The 24,723-nt window shown below is 53.9% G+C and overlaps 1 protein-coding gene across 2 annotated transcripts; it reads left to right on the top strand.

Annotated features, from left to right (window-relative positions):
* The first annotated feature begins 1,350 nt into the window (after positions 1–1,350).
* CMKLR1 (chemerin chemokine-like receptor 1) lies at positions 1,351–24,558 on the top strand. Of its 2 annotated transcripts, none has more exons than XM_079942429.1 (3): positions 1,351–1,474; positions 20,026–20,101; positions 20,810–24,558. In XM_079942429.1, exon 3 carries the CDS (start codon positions 20,813–20,815, stop codon positions 21,908–21,910), a length of 1,098 nt encoding a protein of 365 aa, XP_079798555.1. In that variant the 5' UTR covers positions 1,351–1,474; positions 20,026–20,101; positions 20,810–20,812; the 3' UTR covers positions 21,911–24,558. The 2 variants fall into 2 exon arrangements, with proteins under 2 accessions (XP_079798555.1, XP_079798554.1); XM_079942428.1 differs by lacking the exon at positions 1,351–1,474 and adding an exon at positions 11,202–11,396.
* Positions 24,559–24,723: the final 165 nt, after the last annotated feature.

The raw sequence follows: 24,723 nt of genomic DNA, 5'->3' as shown, positions 1-24,723 counted from the left end.
CCCAGCTGTAGGGACCAGCAGGTAAGGGGTTAAGAATGATGCAGAGGAAGTGCTGGCCAAGGTTAAAGTGAGGAAGTGGCCGCTGCCAGGGGAAGGAGGTGGCCGGCTTATCCTGTGTGACTCCAGGGGGCTGACCCAGGCTGAGGGGAATGTGGCAAGTTGCTGGAGTTCAGTTTAGTAAAAAAAAGGAAGAGCTTTCTAATGACTTGATGGGTTTTTCTAGAAGTTCTGCTGTGGGGATGGGGGAAGAGAGAGAAGGGCAACCTTCTCTGGAAAATGGCAGAACCCGGGGAGAGTTTTTTTTCTGATGATTTTATTTCTGAGTGATGACTCGAGGGCCTAGGGGATGCCCAAGAGGAGGTTCTAAGTGGATGGTCCCCCATTTTGAGGTGAAACCAAGCCTCAGAAACCAAGCAACTTACCAGGAGGGCTCCCCTTCCTGCTGCCTGTGTGATGATGTCTTGTGTCTTTCTACGCTCTACCAGGCACCGGTTTTTGCCCACTCTGCTCTCTATAGCATCCCCACGCCTAGCACAGTGCCTGGCAGAGATCTGTCAAATTTAACTGAATGAAAAAAATAAAAGTTTTTTTTTTTTTAAATGATGACAGAGCTAGAATAACAAAGTCGATGTTATCTGACTCCAGAAGTAGCTTCCTTTAAACATCACCGCCACGGGGTGTGTTTGTTGGGGCTGGGATTTTCATATAGGCAGGGCCACCTGCCTGTCCTGATTTGCCTGGAACGTTCTGGTTTTAGCACCAAAAGCCCCATTTCTCAGGACACCCCCAAACTGGGATGACTGGTCAACCTATACACCCTGCATTTGTGATCTCATGTAAGCTTTACACTGGCCCGCTTTGCAGATGAAGAGACTGAGTCATGGCCTGAGATCTCAGGGGTCAGGCTGGCCTCGGCACCTGGCTTTGCTGCAGCTGTGTGAGGCTTAAGGCCTCCGCTGCCCTGAGCCAGTTTCCTTTTTCTGTAGCATGGGGGTGGCAGACCCCTCGAGCCTATAGCCTCTCCAGCAGTGGCTTTTAAGGATTCTGACATTTCCTCTGGGCTTCAACTGTCTGTTTTTTCCACTGAGGGTGGGGGGCAGTTTTCCCAGTGAGACCCTTTCTCGGGCAAGGCTGAGTTTCTCCCTGGGAAAAGGTGACAGCATGGTTATAGGGTCAAGGGGGAGGGCAGCCTGTCCCTCCTCCCCCCAAGCCTGGGAACAGGGTGGGATCTCCTACATACTCCACCAATGCCAGCCCTTCCGTCAGCTGCCTGGGCTGGAGCCAGGCAATTCCAGGGGGCCAGAGCCTGCCTGAGTGCCCCGGGGGCCCTGTGCCTGGTGTTGGCAGCCTGGGCGGGGCGCGGCTGGGGCGGCTCAGGCCTGCAGGATCTCCCAGGGGTCCTCCCGGCTGGACGTGCCTCTGCAGCCCCCTGCCTGCTCTGGAGCCTGGTGTGTGGCGACTGCACTGGCCAGAGGTGGGTAAGTCGGGTCACTGAAGGCTCTCTGAGGTGGGGTTGTGGGTATGTGAGACACGGCTCCCCTGCCTGCCCTGTGCATGGGGGAGTCAGCGGGTGCAAGAACAGAGGGCCTTGCACACAGTGGAGTCCCCAGCCAGCAAGTCGCAGGACATCAAGGGCAGTCACGGTGACTGAAGGTGTGGGCCCCCGTGTCAGAACAGCCCAGGTTCAAATCTTACCTCTGCCTCTTGCTAGGTGTGGGATCTTGGGCTAGTGGCTTTGCTTTTCTGTGCCTCAGTTTCCACATCTGCAAAATGGGAATGAAAATACCCACCTTAAAGGTTTGTTCTGAGTAGAGGCACTGGGTACACAGTTGGCGCCTGACAAGTAAGGGCCACTGTTATCACCACCTCCCACCCCCAGCCTCTCAGTGGTTTAGATTCCTCCCCTACCAGGGCTGCACCTGGGAACCCGGGGAAGAAGGAGGGAGAGGAAGGAATGCGGCCTGAAGGCTTGTCACGGCCTAGCCGTGAAAGAGGCCAGCAGCCCACCCAGGACGCTTAGAAGCGCTGTGATAAGGGCAGGAGAACATTTTCAACAGCTGTGTGGGTTGCAGCTGGGGTGCCCTGGAGCACAGGCTCTGGAGACCACAGATCCAAGTTCAAGTCCTGGCTCCACCAGGGCTGTCTGGTGATCCTGACCAGGTTCCTTTCAGAGCCTCAGTTTCAACACCTGTTAAGTGGGGATAATAACCATCCCCGTCTTGGGCGGGGAGCTGGTCAGGCTACGGGGAGATAAGGAAGGCAAAGCATCCAGCCAGACGTCTGGCACATGCCAGCAGGATCATTCTCTGTCTTCTTACCATTTGCTCTCCGTTCTGCCTGTCTTTTTGTCCAGTGCGTAGCGAGGCTGGGGGGAGCAGGACAGGAAAAGGTTCCTCTGACCCCCAGCACAGCAACCTGTAAGAGCAAATGCCCAGAGGCCTTGACCGCCACGCATTCAAGGGGCACTGGGCTCCTGGGGGCACAAGTGAGTGGGTCGTCTTCGAAGGACTTGGGGTCCAAGGTTCCCCCTGTGGCCCCTCCCTGAACCCAGCTGGCGGTTTCCCACGAACCCTGCCGCCCTGTCCTGGGTGGGTGCGTGCATGTCGCTGACCTCCCTCGGGCTGGCGAAGGGGAACAGAGCTCAGTGCTCACAGCCAGGGGCCCTCCCTTCCTCTTTTTTGCAGCTTATCTCCACCCAGCCTCCTGATCTGGGCTGCCTTTTCCCCTTAACATCCCTTCCCTGAAACTTAGTAACGTCAGGATCAGGCAGGCGCGCACGCGCACATGCCCCCACGTAGATGCTTTTAGCCTTGTTTCATCAATAGTGAGATAACAAGAAACAGGATCTATGCTATGCGCTCTACGTATGTCAAGTTATTTAATCCCAGAATAGTTCAGTGCAAGAGGTATTACAATTTTCCCCACTTTGCAAATAGGAAGACTGAGGCAGAGGGCAGGTAAGTGATCCTCCACTGCTGAGATTAACCCCAGGCAGCCTGGCTCCCCAGCTGGGCACTCAGCCCCTCCACCATTCGGCCTCAGTGAGAGCCTGAGCTTGATGAGCTGGATGTCTAACCTTCCCCCACATCCTATCTCAAGGAATAGCTAATGATTACATAATAGCAACATTTCTGCCTTTTGTCTTTCAAAGCTCTGCAACCCCCATAATTCCTCCACACTGCACCCCTTTCTTTGCTTTCCTACTCTCTCTTTCCTCCACTCCAAAGTCTTCCTCTCTCAGTCCAACCTGTCCGTTTTAGAGATGTGGAAACTGAGGCCTGATCAGAGAGGGAAAGTGCTTGCCTAAAGTCACACAGCAAACCAGGGACACGATGGGAGGTTCTGTCAGTTTGTTCTCTAAGCTCAGCCCTCAATGCCCTCCTCAGGTTTGCTGGAGTGGAAGACAGGGAGGGGGGGGATCAGGTTCCATCCTTGAGATGTCCCGCCACCCCCATCATTTAGCATAAACTATTCTCTCCCTGGCTTCTCTCCACACCCACAGCTGCTCCAGCCTTGCCCCCAACCAGCCTGAGCCAGTGAATGGTGGTGGTGGTGGGAGTGTTGGCCCCCAGGCCATTATTACTTTTACTGCAGTTAATTGTGGGGGAGTTAAAAGTAGAACTCTAATGGTGGAATTCAAGGCCTAGCAACAGGGTTTACCAGGCATCAATTTTGGGGTAGGGGATGCCTTTCTGAACCCAAAAATCAGACCCCAGAGGCTGCTCTTTCATCTGCACCCGTGTTCTTCACTTACCTGCCTCTCACACCCATCCTGGGATTAGCATACCTTGTAAGCTACTGGTCTGGCTGCCCCTTGGCATTTCCTCCCTCCTGTCTCTCCCCATCCCCAGTGACACCCAAGGATGGGGAATCAGTGTTGCCATGGTGACTAGATTTCGTCTGTGGCATCAGGGATTCTCGGGCTGGGGTTGGGTCTCAGCCCCTGGGACTGGCCAGTGTGACCTGGCTTCTTCCATGAAGACTCATTTTGGTGTATCCTGTCCCTACTCCTCTGCTCATCCAAGATTTTTCTTGGAGCACTGGCAGTTGCCATGGAAACGGCTCTTGAGGCAAACGTGCCCATGCCGGCTGAGGAAGAATTCCCTCAAGAAAATGGGGAGATTGCCAGACTCCCCGGCTCTGTGATGGGGCCCTTGATTTCTGAAGCCTCCAAAAACTGCCACTTCTGAGTGGACCTGGAGCTGGTGGGGGATTCTCACTCAGTTCATCAGGTCTTTTGCTAGCCTCTTGCCTCCAGTCTCCCCTCTTCCAATGCAGTCTCCGTATGAGCCACCTGGGCTAGAGCTGGGGTTGTTTAGAAAAATGGACACCCCTCTGCTTAAAAACCACCCATGGCTCCCTATTGCCCACAGGATAAATTTGGTACCTTGCAGGAGGTCTCATAATCTGAACCCCTCTTCTTTTCTCAGCCACGTCTCCTGCCATCCCCCCAAAATTCCCGCCACACACACACAGACACACATGCACAGACACCCACACACAATCTAACCTCACGTTACCCAGCCTCTGTACCTTTGCACACAGTTTCCTCTGCGGAGGTGCCTTCTCCCTCCACTGCTCCATTAAGCAAAGGCGTCGTACCCCTCAAGCCTCAGCTCAAATGTCACTTCCTCCCAGAAGCCTCTCCTGATTTCCCTGGCTACCTTCCCTTTGCTTTGTACAGAGCCAGGGCCACAAACTCAGCCAGCAACAAGGTCAGGCAGGAGACACCGTCAGAACATTCTCCACTTCCACAAAGAAATCCACACTCTCCCATTAAAGCTGAAAGTGAGAGTGACTGTTCATCTTTCTCTTATCTTGCTCTTGTTTCGACAACAGTAGAGAGCCAGGGCAGGCTCCATGGTGAATCACAGCAGACTCATTGCCCCAGAGTCAAGGGGTTGAACATAGGGAGGCTGCCAAGAACCCCATCCTGTCTGTGACGCAGGCCCAATAGGGCTGGTTTGCTGGAAGTCTGGATTTTAGGTGACATCTCAGAGCACTGACTATGCCATGGTCCTGCACCCACCTCCCCTACTTGGGGGCACAGACTCCCACAGTCTCCAACAAGGAGTGTGACACTTAGAAGGTATTCACTAGCTGCTTATTGAATGGATGTTTGAATGAATGGATTCACGCTGTTTCTTGAACCTGCTGAACCTGTTCCTGCCTCAGGGCCTTTGCACTTACCCTTCCCCCTGCCTGAAGTGCTCTTCCATCAGATAGTGATATGTCTCCCTCTCCCTGTATTCAAATCTGCTCAAAGGTCTCCGTATCAGAGAGGGCTTCTCGGAACACTCTGCCTAAAATAGCACCCCGCCCCCATCTCTATGCCCCACTCCTCTTTATATTTTAGTTCATAGCATATATCATCATCTGTTATTTTCGTTTCATTTTTCCAGCACTTACATACTGCTTCCAATGAACCAGGCATGCTTCTAAACATTACCAACGTAAACTCATTTAATCCTCGTAACAACCCTATGAGGAAAGAGCTATCACCCCCATTTTTCAGATGAGGAAACTGAGGCACAGAGAGGTGTGGTGACTTGCCCACAGTAACGCAGCTGGTGAATGGCAGGGCGGGGGTTCAAACCCAGGCAGTTTGGCTCTAGAGGTGTTTGTCCTCTTTATTACAAATGTGTTTATCTGTTTGTTACCCAATCCTCACCCTCGAGAATGCCAGCCCCTCCAGGGAAGCAATGTGTCCATTTTGTTCCCTGCTGTAGCCCCTGGATCTGGATCTGGGCTTGGCACACAATAGGTGTTTAATAAATATTTCTTGGAAGGATGGAGGAAGGGAGAGAGGAGGATCAGAGAATTGGAGGGAAGAATCCTTGGCCTTCTGAGCTTTCCATTAGCCCAATGTCAAGGCCATCTTCTTGGAAGTTTCTCAGCCTCCTGGAGGGTTTGAGTCAGCCTGTCTGGAAGGGACCGCACCTCGCCCTCCCTTCCCCTCCCTCACCCTCCAAGAGGGCTTCTGTTTTCTGACCTCTCCCAGGCAAAGGTGCCAAACCGCACTCCTGGAACCCCAGGCCCACGCTGCGCACACTTCCTCCCGTGACAGGGCCATGGAGGAGAACGTTCCAGGCCAGAGGCAGGAAGTCCCCGAAACAAAGTGGCCTGGAGTGAACAGGGCTGTTGGGCAGACAGTGAGGGGCCTGGGCGGGGCTGCTCTCGTCTAGATGTGCTGGGGCCTCAGGGCTGCTCAGGCGACAAGCAGATGGGACATGGGAGAAGGCTGGAAAGGGGTCTGTGACCTGACGCTGCAGCCTCCTGGTGTCTCCAATTTACCCAATGTTCCCTGACATTCTGGGAATTCTAGAAAAGGCTGTGTCCTGCCAAGTTCTCCTTGGATCCTAAAATAAAGGACCCCACCAAGAGGGTGGAAACATATTTTCCAGTTTTACCGCTGTGAGATAAATCCCCCCCCTTTCCTGTAATATTACTAATTACTGGTATTAATAGTATTGGTAACTGTGATCATGGCAGGCACAAGGCCAAGCACTTTACCAGCCTTGTCTTATTGCATCCTCACAACTCCTAGAGAAAGATGCTATGGATGAGGCGCCTGAGGCTCAGAGAGGTGAAGCAACCTATACAAGGTCACACAGCCTCTAAGTGCTGGAGGTGGAATTGAAATCTAGTTCTAAGTCATGTGGAAAATGATTCCAGGGAAAACCAGGAGAGGAGAAGCCCAAAGTCCAGCCTAGAGCTCCTGGTTATACCCATTGCTCAGTTTCTGGGTAACTTTGGGAAAGATCATGAAACTTGTTTGAATCTCAGTTTTCTTATCTGTTAAATGGGCATAAGGGGGAATTGGCATCGTCTGAGGCCCTATGAGCGGCTGGCTGTTTTGCTAGGTGCTTCATATAATCATTTTCCTTCATCTTCACAGTATGTTGGGCCATCTGTATGTGCCAGGTTAGAAACGGAAGGTTGGAGATGTGGAGAATGGGCCCGAGGCCACATAGCCTGGGCACCTCCTTGTTATGCTTTAATGCCCTGTGTAGCCGGAAGTGGGACAATGCTTGTTTTAACCGAGGGACTATAGTCAAGTTGAAAAATGCTTTGCAGAAGCTCTGGCAGAGGATGTGGGGATGCCAGGAAAGGAGAAGGGGCCGAGACGGGGAGGGAATGGCAGTAGCCACCGTTTCCTCATCCGGCCCCGGGCGGCATCTGGTCTGGAAGGAGGAGGCTGAGAGCAACCGCTGGCTGGCTCCCAGCCCTCCTCTACTTCCAGACACCATCCAGGCTCATCTTTGAGCTCTGTGAGTTTCCTGGTAACACAGCCCTTTGCTTTGGTTCAGAATCTGCAAACTGGATATTTGGCCTGGCTTTCTCCCCTCCCTCCATGAGACAGGGATGCTACCGGATCTCACAGGCACGTCACCATCTGATTTTTCTATACAAACGTTTGCTGAGCACCTGCTGCGCACCAGATACCACGTTCACCTCGTCATTTTGTGATATGCTCACGGTAACCCTAGGAGGGAGGTAATAATATCAGCCCCATTTTACCGATGAGCACACTGAGGCTTGGAGAAGAGAGGTAATATGTCCACAGTCACTGAATGAGGAAGGGCCTTGAAACCTGGTCTGGCTGACTTTCAAGTATGGGCTTTTAGCCACTGTGCAGCTGGGAAGGGGGAGGGGGGCGAGTCTGAGACAACACTGTCACAGTCAGTAAGGACCCCAGACTTGGGGTCTTGGTGGTGGGGACGCTTGTAAATTAACCTTTAACTTCCATCCCAGAGATCTTAATCCTGCAAGGGGTCCCAAGAGCTCGCTTCATCCAGATCCCTGGATTTTCTGAAAGGAAGGTTTTATTATTGCCATTTTATAGGCAACCCTACTATAGCTCAGAGAGGTAAAGCAACTTGTCTGGGGTCACACAGCGTGGAGCTGAGCCATGCTGTCTTTTTATGGGCACAAGGCTAGGAATAGACAGACACTTGGCCCATTCAATTATGGCATATTTTAAAGCTGGAAGAGAGCCTTTGATGCCATCAACTCCAACCTCCTTGTTTTATAGTTGGGGAAACCAAGGCCCCAAATGGTCAGGGATTAATCTAAAGACATTTGCCAAGTAGATCCTGTAAGGTATAAAAGAAAGAGCACTGTATTCTTAATCTGGGTTCAAATCCTACCTCTGCGTCTCACTAGCCACGTGACTTTGGGTAAGACCCTTAACCTCTCTGGCCTTGGCTTCCTCAACTCTAAAATGGCCATAATAATCCCCCTGGGTTTGTGTGAGATTATACACATAAGGTGCTTCTCAATGTCCTGGCATATATAGTAGGTGCTCAATAAAATATTGATATTTTGGTGATTATTATAATATTTAACCCTGGCATTCTAGGGTCAAAAGCTCTTTACCAGAATGTCCAGGAGTGACTTTCAGGGGCCTGGTAAGGTTCTCAGAGTAACAGAGAGAGAGGGAGGGGCTGCAAAGAAGGGCTGCAGAAGCAGATGAGGCCGGTCTTCAGCTTCCTCGCCCTTCTCTCCCACAGCAGGTTGGGGCACTAAAGATGGGGACAGTTCCTTTGGCTGCTCCCTTCCACGCATCTCAAGGTACCCAGAGGAGAAGCCATGCTCTGGGGCGGTATCAGATGCAGCCTGGCCCTCAGGGCTGAAGGTGGGCTGTGCTGGCCTGGATTTAGGGGGACAGGGGCTGGAACTATGACAACTCGCAGGGCACCCAGGAGCCACTCAGAGTCTGGGCTCCAAGCCCACGCCATGAGCAGAACACTGAGGGCATTGCCAGCACGGGGGAGACGGCGACCACCACTGGCAGCCTCCTCCGACCACATCCTGAGCGGCTCACGTAAAACCCCTGTGCCTGCTGCCTTCCAGATACTCTGTGTACACAGCTTGGGGACTATTGACGTGAGTAGACTCAAGGCTGACTTCAGGGGATTAAGCGAACGGGATGCCGGGCCTCCCAGTCCAGTGGGTTATAAGCATGGGAGAAAATCTGTTTACAGGCCACCTCCAGGGGCTGGGGCACTGTTTACGGGGGAGAGACCCAGGCTATTTCCCTGACCGCTTTGGATGTAAGCTGAGTGGCCGGGAGAATTCATAGTGTTTGTGCATTGGACCCACGGTGGGGGCCAGAGTAGCCTTTTGGCCTGGAAAGAGAGACATATGTCCAAACAAAGAGAGACATACGTCCAAACAATCTTGGACATATGTCCAAAGAGACACATCCATCCAAACAATCTTGGGGGTCTTTTGTGGCTGGAATAGCTGCTGGGTCTGCAGTAAAATAGTGGGGCTGGGTTTGCAAGGAAGAGTCCGCCCTCTACCTGGGCCAGGAATCTGCTTCCAAGTCAGGATTCTCTCTGGGGCTGGCGTCCAGCCTCCGCTCAGTCCTAGGGTAGGCAGGGGCCAGACTGCTTGGGCCTCCGGGACACCGGTAAGGAGTTAGCATTGTTCTAAGAACAAAGGGGAGCTGCCAGGGGCTTTTAAGCGGGGAGAGCTGTGATGCGGTTTGCATTTTGACATGGTCTCTCCAGCTACTAGGTGGAAAATGAAATTATAGTGCAAGTGACATGCTGGTTAGGGATCTCTAGCACTCACCCAGGCGGGCAGAAATGATGGACAGATTTGTGAGCTGTTTAGGAAACAGACGTGTGGGTGTCGGAGGGGGAGACACGGAGAGTCTGGATTCTGGGTCAGGGTCTCAGCGGGAAACAGATGACCCACTCACATGAGGACTTGATGAGTTCTTAGGCAAGGGAGGACTTAGAAAGTGTGGACAGCCTAAATGATGTATCCTTGTATCTTAGACCCCAGGTCCCTTCCTGCCCTTAGGTCGAGGGGTCAGGGAGGGACTGCTTCCTGGGACCCAGGTTGTGTAGCTGTGACCGACTCATGGAGACCCTGCAGGGAGGGCACTGGGACAATAAACACCCGACCTGCTTTCTTCCTGTCCTGCAGCCCCTGCTGGGCCTTCACGGATGGAGTCAACTGGAGGTCAGAGGGCAGGGAGTTAATAATATTATTCCTACAGCTCAGCCTGCAGGGCACAGAGCAGGGAGCAGTGAATTTGAGGACAGCACATTGGGGAGAAGGCATGGATCATTCTAATGGGGGGGATCCAGGCAGCGGAGTGGACAGTTGGCGGTGGCGGGGGTGGGGGGCAGTCTTCCTGCTTCAGTGCTCCCATCAGGCACTGGAGGTTTACTGGGGCCTCTGGGCAAGCAGGTTGCCCACGTCGAAGGGCATAAGCTCCTTGCTTTTTCGCACCGCTGCAGAGTCCTAAGCCCAAACGCAGCCCCAGCCCGACCCCAAGAAAATGGGGCAGGTTGTTAGGCAGCGAGCACCTTCGATCCCCACTACGGTGACTCAGCCAGAGCTCCCGGGTGTGGGCGTGGGACCAGGGAGGAAATTTTCTCCCAACACAGAGCTAATTCTGTCCCAGCGCTGGCAGCCAGGGCTGTGGCTGGAACAGCTGCTGCTGTGTGGTTTCGAGATTCCTGAGTCCCTCGGGGCTAGGGATCCAGGGCTGGTAACCCCTGAATCTCTCTTGGAGCCGGCTGTGGGGCTCGAGGCCCCCCCCCTCAGCCCTGAAGGATGAGGGACTGGTGGATGGGACCAGACAGAGGACTGTGGCAGAGGCCAAGGCATCAGGACCAAAGCTGGCTGGCAGGGCCTGGGGGAGGTGGGGACACTGCCGAGGAGGGACATTTGTGACCGGGAGAGTGGTGCCTGGAAGGCCCCATTATGTTTCACCTGCTGGCTGAGGCTGTGATCTTGGGCAAGTAGAAAGAGCCAAGGTTTGGGGGTCAGAGGGTCCTTGGTTCAAACCCTGGGCTGATGCTTAAAGGCTGTGTGAGCTGGGGTGAGTCACTTCACCTCTCTGAGTGAGGCTTCATTCGCAAATCTATGTCACAAGCTGAGGGCCTGAGGGCGGAGTGGTGAGGCATAAGGTGTGTCGAGCACCAGGCTGGCTTCTAGGCTCTGGGATACATCACGGGCAAGACAGGCTAAGGCCCTCTTCTCTGAGGCTTAGGGAGGGTCAGTCCCTCTCCTGGACCTCCGTTTCCCCGGCTACAAAACAGAATGCCCTCTGAGGGGCCTCCCGGCTCCTGAGAGCCTGTTGGAGGCTCTGAAAGCTGGAGGAGAGGCATCCGGGGCCGCCCGGCCCGGACTGTCAGGGTGGGCCATGGGGGAGGTGGGAGACGCGGACAGGAGCCAGGGCAAACATGGGGGGAAGAGTTTCCAGTTTCCCCCATGGGCTCCCACGCCCACGGGCCCTGATAAAGCCCCTGCACTCAGCCTGGGGCCTGCAGCCAGGAGACGGTTAGCCATAGGCTGGAGACGCAGCAGCCGGAAGGCAGCGGGCTGGGAGACAGGGTGGCAGCCTGCGGTGTAGCCCGCTAGGCACATAGGTGAGTGATGCCGGAAGGTGAAGGGTGGCTTGGCCTCTCAGGCGGGAGGGTGGGGAGAGAGGGAGGGAACAGGGAGACAAAGAGAAGACAGGGAGACTGCACAGAGAAGTGAGAGGCAGGGCGAGACACAGAGACAGGGACAGACAGAGAATACAAGATGAGACAAAGGGAGAGAGACCAAGACAGAGACTGACGACGGAGAAGCAAGCAGGGAGAGACCAGACTCGGACAGAAAGGGAGCAAGTCCTTCGCAGAGCCTGGCAGAGGGGCGTGGCAACGACACAGAGAGGAAGCTGAAGGCCACATCTGCCACCCAGATGGCTCTCAGCCCTGCTGCCCCCTGAGCCCAGGGGACACAGGCTAGCAGGTGGCAGCTGGAGGAGGTGGGGCCCTGGATTCCTAAGGACCTGTGTTCAAATCCCTGCACTGCCACTAACCAGGTGTGTGACTGCAGGCAGATGACCCTTCTCCCACTGCTGCCTGGCCTCAGACATCCCCTCGGTAAATCAGGATGGATGACAGTGACCTTGCAGGGTTAGGGGGAGGTCCAGGTGGGAAGAGCTGTGCCCATGGCACCCTGGCCTCCTCTCCAGGGCCAGGGGGCAGCAGGCTCCACGCATCCTTGAAGAATGGATGAATGAATGCGCCCCCCTCCAAAGGGCTTTTCCTGCAGCACCTGGGATGTGACATGCTCCCCTTAGGGCCATTACCTAGAGGCACGGGGGCTTGGGGGAAACTCAGGGGAGCCTCGTCTTGCCCCACCTGGAAAATGCACACCCTCACCTCGTGGGGACTCTTGGGAGGTTCCACTGGGGCAATGACTAGAGGATTCTGCAATGTCCCGAGGAGGCGAGGCAGTGGACAAGGAAGGAGAGTGGGTTCGGCAGTTCATTGGGCTCTGAGTTTCCTCCTGTCTGGAATGATGAATTTGGCCTATCTTGCTTACCTGAGCTATCTGTGTGACCCTGGGCACTTAACCTCTCTGGCACAATTTCCTCTTCTGTAATAGTGCTTAGAACTGTGCCTGGAATTTGGTGAGGGCTCTATACACGTTTGCTTAATAAAAACTAAGCAAAGAACATCTGTCTGAGGTTTCTGCTCTCTGTGGTGGGAGGAACCAGATGTGGCCTTGAGCTCTCCCACCCCTTCCCCAGCAAAGGTCTGTCTGCCCTGGCCAGGTGGGCAGGGCAGGACGATCTGTGCAGGGTCTTCTGCCTGGTCTCTGGTCTCCGGCAGGAGGAATCGGGCCTTGGTCACCGCACAGCCACCTCTGACTGGGTTGATGCTGTTCCCTTTGTGGGCTCATCCAAGTTCATTCCCAGCCTGATGGAGAAGGCTGGCAGGGTGGGGCTCTCAAGGCCCCGGGCAGGGACAAGGCTGCTTGTTTGGTCCTTCCCCTGCCCAATCAATGTGGCTTTATGAGGAATTCAGTGACCCAGGCACGGGCTGGTCACTGCCCAAGCCTGAACCCCGGGGGCAGGAATTTGGGGTGTGTGTTTGTTTGCTTTGGGTTTTTCTGGACCTCAGGAGGGGAGGGAAGGCTGACATATGACACCCCTCCACCCATCCCCATCTGCCTCAGAGGCCTCTGAAGCCCCCACCCTTGTCTTATTTTCATTCTTCTCTGCATTCATTTCTTTTTTCCCCTTTTCCTTCTCCCTCTCCCTCCCACCCCCGCTCCCAAGGAGCTATTCTAATCTGTTCAGCGTGTATCTCGTTATTTGGCCCTGTTCTTGCAGAACGTGTGTTACTGCTTTTGGAGGCTTGTTTTCAGCGTACTTACGTGCTATTTGGGTAGGTGGTTTTAAATAGCTGTGCTCTTTCGCTGTGTGTACACTTGCTAATCTGTTGCTTCTACCAGCTGCGTAGCTCTTTGCCTCTCCCACACCGGACGTAAGCAGCTTCCAGCTTCCAGCCGTCAGCAGACACCCCTGCGCTGCCCGAGACGCCTGGCTCTTTGACCGTTTGGGGGCACACAGCCTCCCCGTGGGCTCTTGCTACTGACAGCCCGCACCTGTGGCTCTTTGTCGGAGGGCTGCCCTCGGGCGCTGGGAGGGCCTGGGACTGCGCCCCTCCTAGGACAGGATGGAGGGATATAAATAGCCTCCTGGAATTCAACCTCCATTGTTCCCTGACCCCGGCATGAACCAAGCCACCTTCCCCAGGGATTTTGCCTGGCGTTGCCCCCTTGTCGGACCTCCTCCCTTTCCTAATCCTACTTCTCCACTCCCTTACTGGGTTTTCCTGGAACACTTCCTTAATAATCACCTTTGCAGGAAGGCTTACATGAGGTTTGCTTCTGGAGAACCAATGCTAAGGCATGCCCCTCCAAACACCGCACATGAGCTGGGGGTCACGCAGGGGTTCACGGGTACCCGCAGCAAGGCATGAAGCCTGTGCCAGCCCCAGGGGGTCTCCATCCCAGCTTTCTAGAACCTTTCCACAGTTCTCATTCACATGTCTTTGATGATCAGTTTGTCTAATACCTCGGTTTGGAGGTTTCCCTCCTGTAAATTACCTGTTTATATCATTAGCCCATTTTTCTGCTGGGGTTGCTGTGTTTTCGGATTTGCAGGAAGGCGTTCCCTGTACATTCCAGGTGGCAATCCCAGTGCAGAGGGAGCGATCTGGAGGAACAGCAAATAGCAATGTTAAGTTCTAACAATAATGACAACTATGTAGGTGTTATGGGCTGAATTGTGTCCCCTCCCCCAAATTCATATGCTGACGTCCTCAATCCCAGTACTTTGGGAATGTGACTGTATTTGGAACAGGGCTTTTAAGTGGTGATTAGGGAAAAGTGAGGTCATTAGGGTGGACCCTAACCCAATCTGCCTGATGTCCTTATATGAAGAGGTGATTAGGACACGCACACGCACACAGGGAAGACCATGTGAGGACACAGCAATATCCCGAGGACCCACTTGGTGCCCGCATCCTGCTCTGACCTGAGATACGGAGCCTGAATAAGACCCAGTCCTCCCCCTCAGGTAGCTTGCAATCTAGTCAGATGTGTGAAGCCAGTAATAATCATGTAAATACCGCGTGCCCCGCAGTGGGGAGCAGGGTGCCGCGGAGCCAGAACGGAGGGTGTATCAGTGTCCTAGGGCTGCTGTAACAAATGACTGCACACCGGGTGGCTTAACACGATAGAAATGTAGATTCTCTCGTGGTTCTGAAGGCCAGAAGTCTGAAAACAAGCCATCGCAGGCTGTGCTCCCTCTGAAGGCTCTAGGGGAGGCCCCTTCCTTGTGCCTTCCAGCTTCTGGGGCTCTGGGTGTTCCTTGGCTCGTGGCTGCATCCCTCCAGGCCCCACCTCCCTCTTCACATGGCCTTCTCTGTTTCTGTGTCAAACCTCCTTCTGTCATTTCCTCTTATAGGGACACTTGTCATTGGATTTAGAGTCCACCTTAATCCAAGATGATCTCATCTTGAGATCCTTATGTTAATTACATCTGCAAAGACCCTTTTTTCCAAATAAGGTCGCATTTGCAGGTTCTGGTGAACAGTATCTTTTTTTTTTTTTTTTTTTGAGGGAAGCCATTTAACCCACTGCAGGGGGTGGGGGGAGGGATGCCAAGGGAAAACCGGCTGGAGAGGAGCCTGGTTTTCAGAAATGAGTTTGAACTTGTAGAGGAAATTTAAAAGGGAATAGAAACTCTTACACTCTGAAAAAATGAGTGATTTTGATTGTTGGCAGATGCCACGTAGCAAATGTGTTACTTGGCTTCGGGAAGCTTTGTCTCTCCACAAAGTGGAGCTCTCAGACCTCCCAGGGCCTTGACTCACATTGGGTCTTTCTCCATCATCCTCACCAAGCCTGGGACAAGCTGAAGGGCCTTAATGCGTGCTCCCAGCGGCCCTGAGAAGTAAGCAGGGCAGGGGTTATCATTCCCATTTTGCAGATGGCACAACCGAGGCTCAGAGATGGGGAAGAAACTTGCTCCGGTGTCATAGCGGGTCTTCTGCCTCCCCTACCACCTCTTCCCTGGCATCCCCTTCTGGGGACCTATGGGAACTGTCCCAAAGAAAGGACTGCCAAGACGGGCTTGGGGAGTCTGTCTCAGGAGCCTCAGAGCAGATCAGCTCTAGGTCCTGGTTCCAAATGGGTGTGAGTTTGGGATCACACGAAGACTCCGGGAGCCGCGTCAGGACAGCTCATCTGTCCCCTGGGCTCCCTGGGGAGCCGAGGGCAGAAAGAAGGACAGTCTGGCTACAGGCTCGCTTGCCCGCCTGGGCTGTGATGGACAGTGTCAGCTTTGGCAAACGATTCCCATCTGTGCCCCAGACCTTAGCCAAATTGTCCTGAAAACTGGGGAACATGGGTTCCTTGAGGAGCTAAGAAAGGGGAGCAAAGAGGAGGTTTCCCGGGAGGGTGGAGCTGGGGACCCTGGGGCATCAGCAAGGGTGTGAACAGACATGGAAAGATGTGCTCCACTTTCTGGAAAGCAGGATGGTTAAGAGCAGGGCACAGAGTCCCAGCAACCTGGGTGTGAACTGGCTGCTAGCTGACTGTGCCTTAGCCTCACTTCCTTACCTTTACCTTGGGAGTAACAGCAGTACTACTGCTGGGGTTTGTTGGGGACGTATGAGCGAATGCCACTAAAAAGCTTGGTACAATGTTTGGGCTAGAGTGTGCCCCGATTTATCTATCACAAGGAACTAAAACCAACATAAAGTATAGCTAGATGCAGACATCAGAGCCAACCCAAACCAACGCAGGAATTGCAGACCAGCAGGACGAATGGGCTTGCTGCCTCTGACCTGCAGATGTGACTCTGAGCTTCCTTATGGCCACATCAAAAAGGGAAATGTGATCCTTTGTAGAACTTTGTTTATTAAGATTGAGGAAGCAGCCTAGTTCCTCAGAGGAAATAATGTTTTTCCTTACCTTGAATTCTCCAGGGCATTTCTCACTGGGCAGGGAACTTCATAAAGGGCACCTCGAGAGAGGTAGTGGGTAGCATCACTGTCCAGGACTAATACAGCATCACAGATGTGATTTCCCTGTGGTAGCTGCTTGTAGGGACCTTGAAGGCAAGGCAAAGGGAAACCGGGGAAGGCAGCTCCATGGGAGGATCAAGAATGTGATGAAGGTCTGGGCTCTCAGGGTTCAAAGCTGAGGCTTAGAGAGCTCAGAGAGGTGGGATTGGGACTCCTAATCTCTCAGGGAAGCAGGGGGAACCCAAGAGACTTTTCACTTGGGATCCTTGGAAGTCAGGCTCTGGAGTCAGATTTCCCAGCTGTGTGGCTTCGGGCAAGTTGCTTCACCTCTCTGAACCTCAGTTTTCTTAACTGCAAGCTAATGTATCCTTGTAAGGCTATGGCAGAGCACAATAGCATATAAGGAGTGCTCAAATAAATGTTAGCCATACACATATTATGTATGTATACTTATACCCTTTTTTCCTATAGAGGGTTTAAGGAATCTGAACAATGAGAATTTTACAGCTCTTTACCATTGGCAAAGGAGTCATTGTCATTTCTTATGACCCTTCCAACAGCAATGAGGGAAGGGTTCTTACCCCTCTGGAGAGGTGAGGAGACTGGAGCTTAGAGAAGCAAATTCTTGCCTGTATCGCCCTTGACCTGCCCTTGAACCCAGAGCTGGGGAGACAAGTGGGCAAGATGCACAGGTCCTCTGGCCTTCCTGGCTCCTCCCGCCATTTTAGAATGGCAAAGGCCATTTTAGAAGGGAGTTAAGAGTAGAAGACTGAGGGGGAAAAATGATGATAATAATAACAACAGTAATAATGACAGTAAAAACATAGTGCTTACCCCATAAGAGACCCTGTTCTCAGTACTTTGCATGTGACATTTAATCCTCTCAACCATTTGAACTATTACGATTATACCCATTTTATAGATAAGACAACTGAGGCACAGAGAAGATACCTGAGCGGCTCAAGGTCACAGGGAGTTCATGAAGGAGGAGGATTTGGATGCTGGTAGCTAGGCTGGGCCCCAGGGTCTGTGTCCTTGACTGCTCTGCTCTACTGCCCAGGCTGGGGGCAGTACAGGACAGGAGGGATGTACGTCGGGATAGAGCAGAGGCCGAGGCTGAGGGCAAACCTGTGACTGGTGCCCCCGTGCAGGGAGATCCCAGGGGCTCAGGCAGGGGGGAGTGGAGGGGAAGGGCACACACCTATGGGGGACACTGACATTCCTTGGGGGATGAGGGGTGAGGAGTAGTCGGACAGACATGCCGGGGGATGTCAGCACCACCCTGTGCAGGCCCAGGCTGGCCTCCACCCTGCTCAAAGATGAAAAGACCTGTGATCTCCGACCCCGAGCTGCTTCCAGCCCAGCGGGAGAGCCAGACGTGATGTCGCATTTCTGCAGCTGCTTCAGTGCCAATTGCTGGGTCCTGAGACCTTGCTACTCTTCGCCCTCCTCTGGGGGCTCAGATACCGCCCCCCCCCCCCCCGCTAATGAGGGGGGAATGCGGGGGCGGGGGAGACGGCCTGGCATGCCCTCCTTCCTCCCTCCTTCCTGTCTTAACTCACAACTGCCCTTTAAAACTCAGCCCCATATGGGTTTCCCTGGTGGCGCAGTGGTTGAGAGTCCGCCTGCCGATGCAGGGGACACGGGTTCGTGCCCTGGTCCGGGAAGATCCCACGTGCCGCGGAGTGGCTGGGCCCGTGAGCCATGGCCGCTGAGCCTGCGCGTCTGGAGCCTGTACGCCGCAACGGGAGAGGCCACAACAGTGAGAGGCCCGCGTACTGCCAAAAAAAAAAAAAAAAAAAAAACAAACCTCAGCCCATAGCCCACCTGCCACAGGAAGCCTCCGATGCCCAGGTTAGGGGATGCCCCTCCGCGGGGCTCCCTGGGGGCAGCCTGGCCTTGCTCGGGACACAGCACCACCTCTGTCTTGTCCCTTGTGACTGACCGTGAGCCCCTGTGGAAAAGCAACGTGGGAAGCCACGGCCTCGTCCCTGGATCCTGCACAGCCCGGAACAGGGAACGCGGACATGCTCATTCCTTCCTCAAGGACACACTCGGTGGCTGTCATGAGATCACGATTTCGCAGCGTGGAGTGGCGGGCAAGATCCCACATTCTGCAGACCTGGTTCAAATCCAGGCTCTCCCACCCCCCTGCCCAAATGTCTTGGGCAAGGGTCTTCATCTCCTTCAGCCTCGCTGTGGCCCCTCCTGGGTCAAAGTGAGACCATCTGAATCACATGCTCAGCACATACATTATTATCGTGAGCACCTGTCACGTTTCCCCCAGTTGTGGGAGTCGGGGGAGGGGACAGCTGCTGCCTCCTCGTCTTCTCTCCGCATCCCACAGGAAGTCCTTGGGGACCCCTGATTGGACACTTCTGGATTCTTCTCCCAGGCTGCAGAGTGGGATGATGCCCACTCCTTTGAGCCCAGAGTCCTCAATGGAAATTTCCAAGTGGCTTTTATTTAATAAAAAGCGAAAGATGACTTTTATGCAATAAAATACCACCTCGAGCCCATCAAGCAGCAATGATGAATTTATATGGAGAAGGGCTGGACTTATTGATAATGAAGTGTCGATTGCCAGTGTCGCCAGGCTGAAACATCTTGTTTAGAGCCCATTTGTCAGATGGGGAGAACATGGGTGGTGGAAAGTGCATGGGCTCTGGGTTGTCAGCGCCCTGGGTTCAGATTCCAGCTCAGAATTCAGCTGTTTACCCTTGGGTTGCAATGTAATCGCTAATATTGAGTGTGCCAGCACTGGGCCAAACGCTCCACATTCCTGATCGCCTGTGATTCTTACATCCTTTCTGTGAAGTAGTGAGTATTCCCATCTTACTGATGAGGAAACCGAGGCTCAGAGAGGAGAAGTCGTGTGTCCAAAGCCACGGAGCTGGCAGGTGGCCAAGGCTGGGTGTGAACGGTGCGTGAGACCACCTCCTCCAAGACCTCCCAAGCTTGCGAACTCTCCAATCTTTGTTCCTTCTTCCATAAATTGGGAAAATACCCAACAAGGTTGTTATGGGGATTGTATGAAGTACCAGTTCAGCTGTCTGGCATATAGTAGATGCTCAGGGAATGTATTTGTGTCTGTCTTATCGGACCGTTGTGACACCAGGGCCCAATTCTTGGTAACAGAGGGCCCAGAAGATGCCCGGTGAGAAGGATGCTTCTCTCTGAGCCTCAGTTTCCACAGCTCCAAACCAAGAGTAGTATCACCTGCCTGGAAGAACCTCTGGGAGGATTTAATGTGATGAGGAAATTATAGTTCTTGGCACAGAGTAGGTGCTCTGGGCAGTTCCTCTTCTTGTCTCCTGTGTCCCCAACACCGCCTGAAATGGTGTTTTCTGGGTCCTGCCCTGGCAGTGGATTCGTATCGAGCCATCCATACTCTCTCCCCTGCACGCATCCCTGAATCGGGCTCTCGTCTCTGGATGTGCTGGGATGGGGGGGTCGGTGGAGATGGGGGTTGGGATGAAGGGTTCAGCTGTTGACCTGGGTTCAGGGGGCTCCACCACTTCCCAGCTGGGTAACCTCGGGCACATCACTTAGCTTCTCTGAGCCTCTGCTTCCTCCTCTGGAAAGTGGGAGTAACAGCGATACATTCAACCTCTGGCTCTGGGTCCACCCAAACCTCTGGTTCTTAGATCCAGAGCCAACCGCTCTTCCTCATTCTTCCCTGCAGGTGTTTCCAGCTGTGTTTGGGAACTGATTGGCTAAGGACCCACATTGGAGAGCTTTGGGCATCGTAACAGTGAACGGTAAGGGACACGGGATCTGAACTCATCTCTCCAAAGGGCATCAGTGTGGGACGAGGATGAGGTGGGTGCACTGTCAGTGCAGCTGTCCCTGGGTTTTGGAAATATGGTCGGAACCAAGGTCGCAGCACTACGCACCTCTCCTTTATTGCGCTTAGCATTGTTGCGATTTGTCCATGATTTGAGGAGTTTTTTGATGAATAGTTGTCTCCCACTAGACTGTAAGGGAAAGGGGAGGGTCCCAGAGAGGCAGCAAAAACATGGTGGTCCAGAGGGACCATAGACTCTGAAGCTGGGGCCTGACTCCTGGCTCTGCCTCTTCCCAGCTGTATGACTTTGGGCACATGACTCAAGCTCTCTGTGCCTCAGTTTCCTCATCTGTAAAATGGGGTTTGTAACAACCTTCATTGAGTTATTATGAGGATGAAAAGAGTTTACATACCTCAACCCTTTAGAATAGTACCCGATATACAGGAGGTACCTGAGAGGTGTTAGTCCAGTAAATAAAATAGCAAAGCCACCCGACTGGCCTTGCTCACAGCCAGGGAGGACACGGTCAGTCGCACTGGCTTTAAGGTCAACCTCTTAAAGCCAGTTCTCATCCAAGTTCCCCTAATGACCCCTGCCTAATGACCCCTAATGACCCCCTGCCTAATGACCCCTAATGACCCCTGCCTAATGACCCCTAATGACCCCTGCCTCCGCTTGCAGAGAATGGAGGATGAGGATAACATCACCTCCCTCACCTATGAGTACGTGTACTCTGATGACTTCGACCCCATCGTGGTGTTGGAGGAGTTCTCTCCCCTGGAAGGCAGGGTGGTCAGGATCTTCCTGGTGGTGGTCTACAGCATCATCTGTTTCCTCGGGATCCTGGGCAACGGCTTGGTGATCATCATCGCCACCTGCAAGATGAAGAAGACGGTGAACACCGTCTGGTTCCTCAATCTGGCCGTCGCGGATTTCCTGTTCAACGTCTTCCTCCCCATCCACATCACCTACGCCGCCATGGACTACCACTGGGTGTTCGGCACAGCCATGTGCAAGATCAGCAACTTCCTGCTCATCCACAACATGTACACCAGCGTCTTCCTGCTCACTGTCATCAGCTCCGACCGCTGCATCTCCGTGCTCCTCCCCGTCTGGTCCCAGAACCACCGCAGCGTCCGGCTGGCTTACATGGCCTGCATGGTCATCTGGGTCCTGGCTTTCTTCTTGAGTTCCCCATCCCTCGTCTTCCGGGACACAGCCCACGTGCACGGGAAAATATCCTGCTTTAACAACTTCAGCCTGTCTGCCACCAGCTCTTCCTCGTGGCCCACTCATCCCCAAGTGGACGCTGTGGGCTTTGGCCGGCACGTGGCGGTGACCATCACCCGCTTCCTCTGTGGCTTCCTGACCCCGATGCTCGTCATCACCGCCTGCTACGTCACCATCGTCTGCAAGCTGCGGCGCAACCGCCTGGCCAAGACTAAGAAGCCCTTCAAGGTCATCGTGACCATCATTATCACCTTCTTCCTCTGCTGGTGCCCCTACCACACGCTGTACCTTCTGGAGCTCCATCACAGCGCCATGCCTGGCTCCGTTTTCAGCCTGGGTGTGCCCCTGGCCACTGCCATCGCCATTGCCAACAGCTGCATGAATCCCATTCTCTACGTCTTCGTGGGTCAGGACTTCAAGAAGTTCAAGGTGGCCCTCTTCTCCCGTCTGGTCCATGCTCTGAGTGAGGACACAGGCCACTCCTCCTATCCCAGCCACAGAAGTTTCACCAAGATGTCATCCATGAACGAGAGGGAGACCAGCATGCTCTGAGCCTCGCCTGGAACACCCCCGCCCCCCGTGGCTACTCCCAACCTTGGAGGCTCAAAGCTACGCCTTCTCGAGACCACGGCAAGAACACCTTGGGCACCCACAGATGCCCGCTGTATTTTGCATGGGGCTGAACTGTGTTTTAAACTGGGAATCCAGGGCTCAGAACTCCTTTCCTCCAGGGGCACGGCGGACAGAGCATGCTACGGTGCTCAGCCTTGGAAGAGCGTCCCGTGCATCCTGGGAGACCAGCCTCGACTGATGCAAAGAAAAAAGGGAGCATTCTCAAAAGCACTGCTATGAACTGGGATGGGCATAAGACAGAGGGATCAGTTACCTACCTGAGTGCTTCCCAGGAATGACAGAAACGCTTTTCAAGGTCCATTCCTGGTGTGAGCAGAGGAGGTCAGAGCAAACCCAGTGTGATGTAGGTCACGCCTCGCTCATATCCCTCTGTCAATAGCTGGCCAGAAATCCTGCCACTCAAGCCATTCCTCTGGGTTAGGGTGTGTGGAAATGCACACACCTTCTCCAGGTTCCCTGGGAAGAGAAGGTGACATGTGAGCACAGGAACTCCCGGGACCATGCATTTGACTTTCAGATCGGCTGAAAAGACAGGCAACAGGTCCTGAGGAGCCATGGGGCTCTTTGTGAGGGCAAGAGAAGCAGGGCTGTGATGAGGACTCAGGGGTTTGGGGGAAGGAATGAAGAAAGAAAAGACCTTTCAAAGGGTGCGTGACATGTATCAACTCACCCTCGAACCTCCCAGGGCGATGGTGCTTTGGGCCGTAGCTATTTTGGGGGTGGGGGTGATGCCAGCCCCTTGCCCCAAGCCCTGTTCTCACTTTGCATTTGTTACCCTGGGCTGGTTCGAGGTGGGCAGCTTCACCAGCAGCCTCTACCCCATCACAGGGATTCCTCCCTCTTCCCTGATCCACTGGTTCTTGCTGGAGATGCTCAGAAGAAAACACTCCAGGGCAGGAGGCAGATGGGAGGATGGTGGGGGACATCTACTCCTTCCCAACTTCCTCAAAGCCTGGCTGGAGGCTAGTCCAAAATCAGCTGCAGGAAGCAACCTCGGAGCACCTCACGGGCTGAAGCTGAGTCCGAGGGCTCAGTCCCCGAGCTTGAAGCAGAATCTGGAGCCTGGCTCACTGGACTGTGCTCCTGACACGCAGGGCCAAGGGGGGCCCACAGGCCTAGGGCCCCTCGTATGTGCAGTCACATTGTCTTTTCTGGGGCCCACACCTCCCTGTGCTGCAGTGTCATCGTCCCATTTACAAACGACACAGCTGAGGCTCAGAGAAGGGAAGTTACACACCCAACGTCACACAGCTAGCCAGGGGCCCAGTTACCCGTCTGAACCCAGCTCCGTCTGGTCCCAGAAACTGTTCTTTTATGGAGAATGTATCTACTGAGAATATTCTAGACTATCCTGGTAACCTACATTTATTTAGCACTTCTATGTTAAGCACTTTACATGTGTATCTCATTTATCCCTCACAGCAGCCCTGAGTTAAGTACAATCATCCCTTCCCTTTTACGGATGAGGCGTCTGGGGCTCAGAGTTTGAGTAACTCGCCCGAGGGCACGCAGCAGGTCTCTGTTAGAGTCTGGCTAGGTTTGAACCTAGGTCTGTCTGGCTCAAATAAGTCGGCAGAGGCTTGGGGTTTTGACCATAAATATATATGCATCCCTCAGCAGATGAATGTAAACATCTTAAGGGCTTTAAAGGCAGCTTTGCAAATAGTTTTCAAAAACGATCCAACGTGGCAAAGAAAATGTACTTGGCTCCCAGCTCCCTGGGCATCCGTTCACAGCCACCCACCCTGGCTCCCACCTCCTGTGTCCCCCCCCAGCTCTCCGGGGGAGGGCAGTGGGGAGAGAGGCCTGACGGGAGGGCCCTTTGGCCTCCAAGTGTCCATATTCTGCTCTCTTCCAAGTTTCTTTGGTGCGAAGCCACTTCAACAAGATACAGTGAACAGATGTAACGTCAACACAGCACGGGCCGCGAGTTCCCGAGGCCATGGGCTGTTTGGAATCACACCTCATTAAGAGACAAACTGTTCCTTCCCTTGTTGGGTCAGTGTGTTGGTGAGGCAGCTCTGAACTGACCCCGCTGGGGCCTCCGATGGTTTTGAGCAATCTGAACTTAGCTTGAGCTAAGGGAGCTTTAAATATTGCCCAGCGCCCCCTGTCACCCCCTTTCCCAACTTCACAGGGGAAGCATCCAGGGCGCAGGATGGAGTGGGACGTGTTCCAGGCCCCAGAGACAGTCACCAGCCACTCGGGGAGGACCGTGCTGTTCCCTGGGGCTCAGTTTCTCGTTCCTTCCGGGCTGCGTGCAGGTCAGGCCAGGCTGGGGAAGCCAGGAAATCATTTTGTCATTGGAAAAGCTGATGAACAGGAACAAAATGAAAGCCAGCTGTTTTCCTCCTCGGAGCCAGGGTTCGCTCTTTCTGGCTGCCCCACCAAGTCTTCCTGTTCTGATTGTAGTTCCCCATCAAATGCTTAAGTGCAACCATAACACCCTTTTCAACCTTGTCCCTACAGCTTCTGACAACCCCACAGGTCACACATACAAAGGCCCTGCAGTTCACAAAGCACGTGCATCTGAATTACTCCACAGGCAGCCAACACGCTTTGTGCCCGAGAGCCCTCCCTCCAGGGCCAGGACCTGCCAGTGGAGCCTCCGTGCTGCTTCCTGGGTTTGGTGGGTGGGTGGAGGGGGCACGGGGCTGTGGGCAGAGGGACAAGCAGAGAAGATGCTGTTTGAGGGTGGGGGAGAGGGAGGGAGGAGGGAAGCACAAAGGAAA

This window comes from Stenella coeruleoalba (assembly GCF_951394435.1).
Source record: "Stenella coeruleoalba genome assembly, chromosome: 14".
NCBI lineage: Eukaryota > Metazoa > Chordata > Mammalia > Artiodactyla > Delphinidae > Stenella > Stenella coeruleoalba.
This window is presented reverse-complemented; position numbering and strand designations above follow the sequence as displayed.

What these genes read in the sequence shown, in the direction of transcription:
- CMKLR1 (XM_079942429.1), top strand. Translation starts at nt 20,813, where the DNA reads ATGGAGGATGAGGATAACATCACCTCCCTCACCTATGAGTACGTGTAC.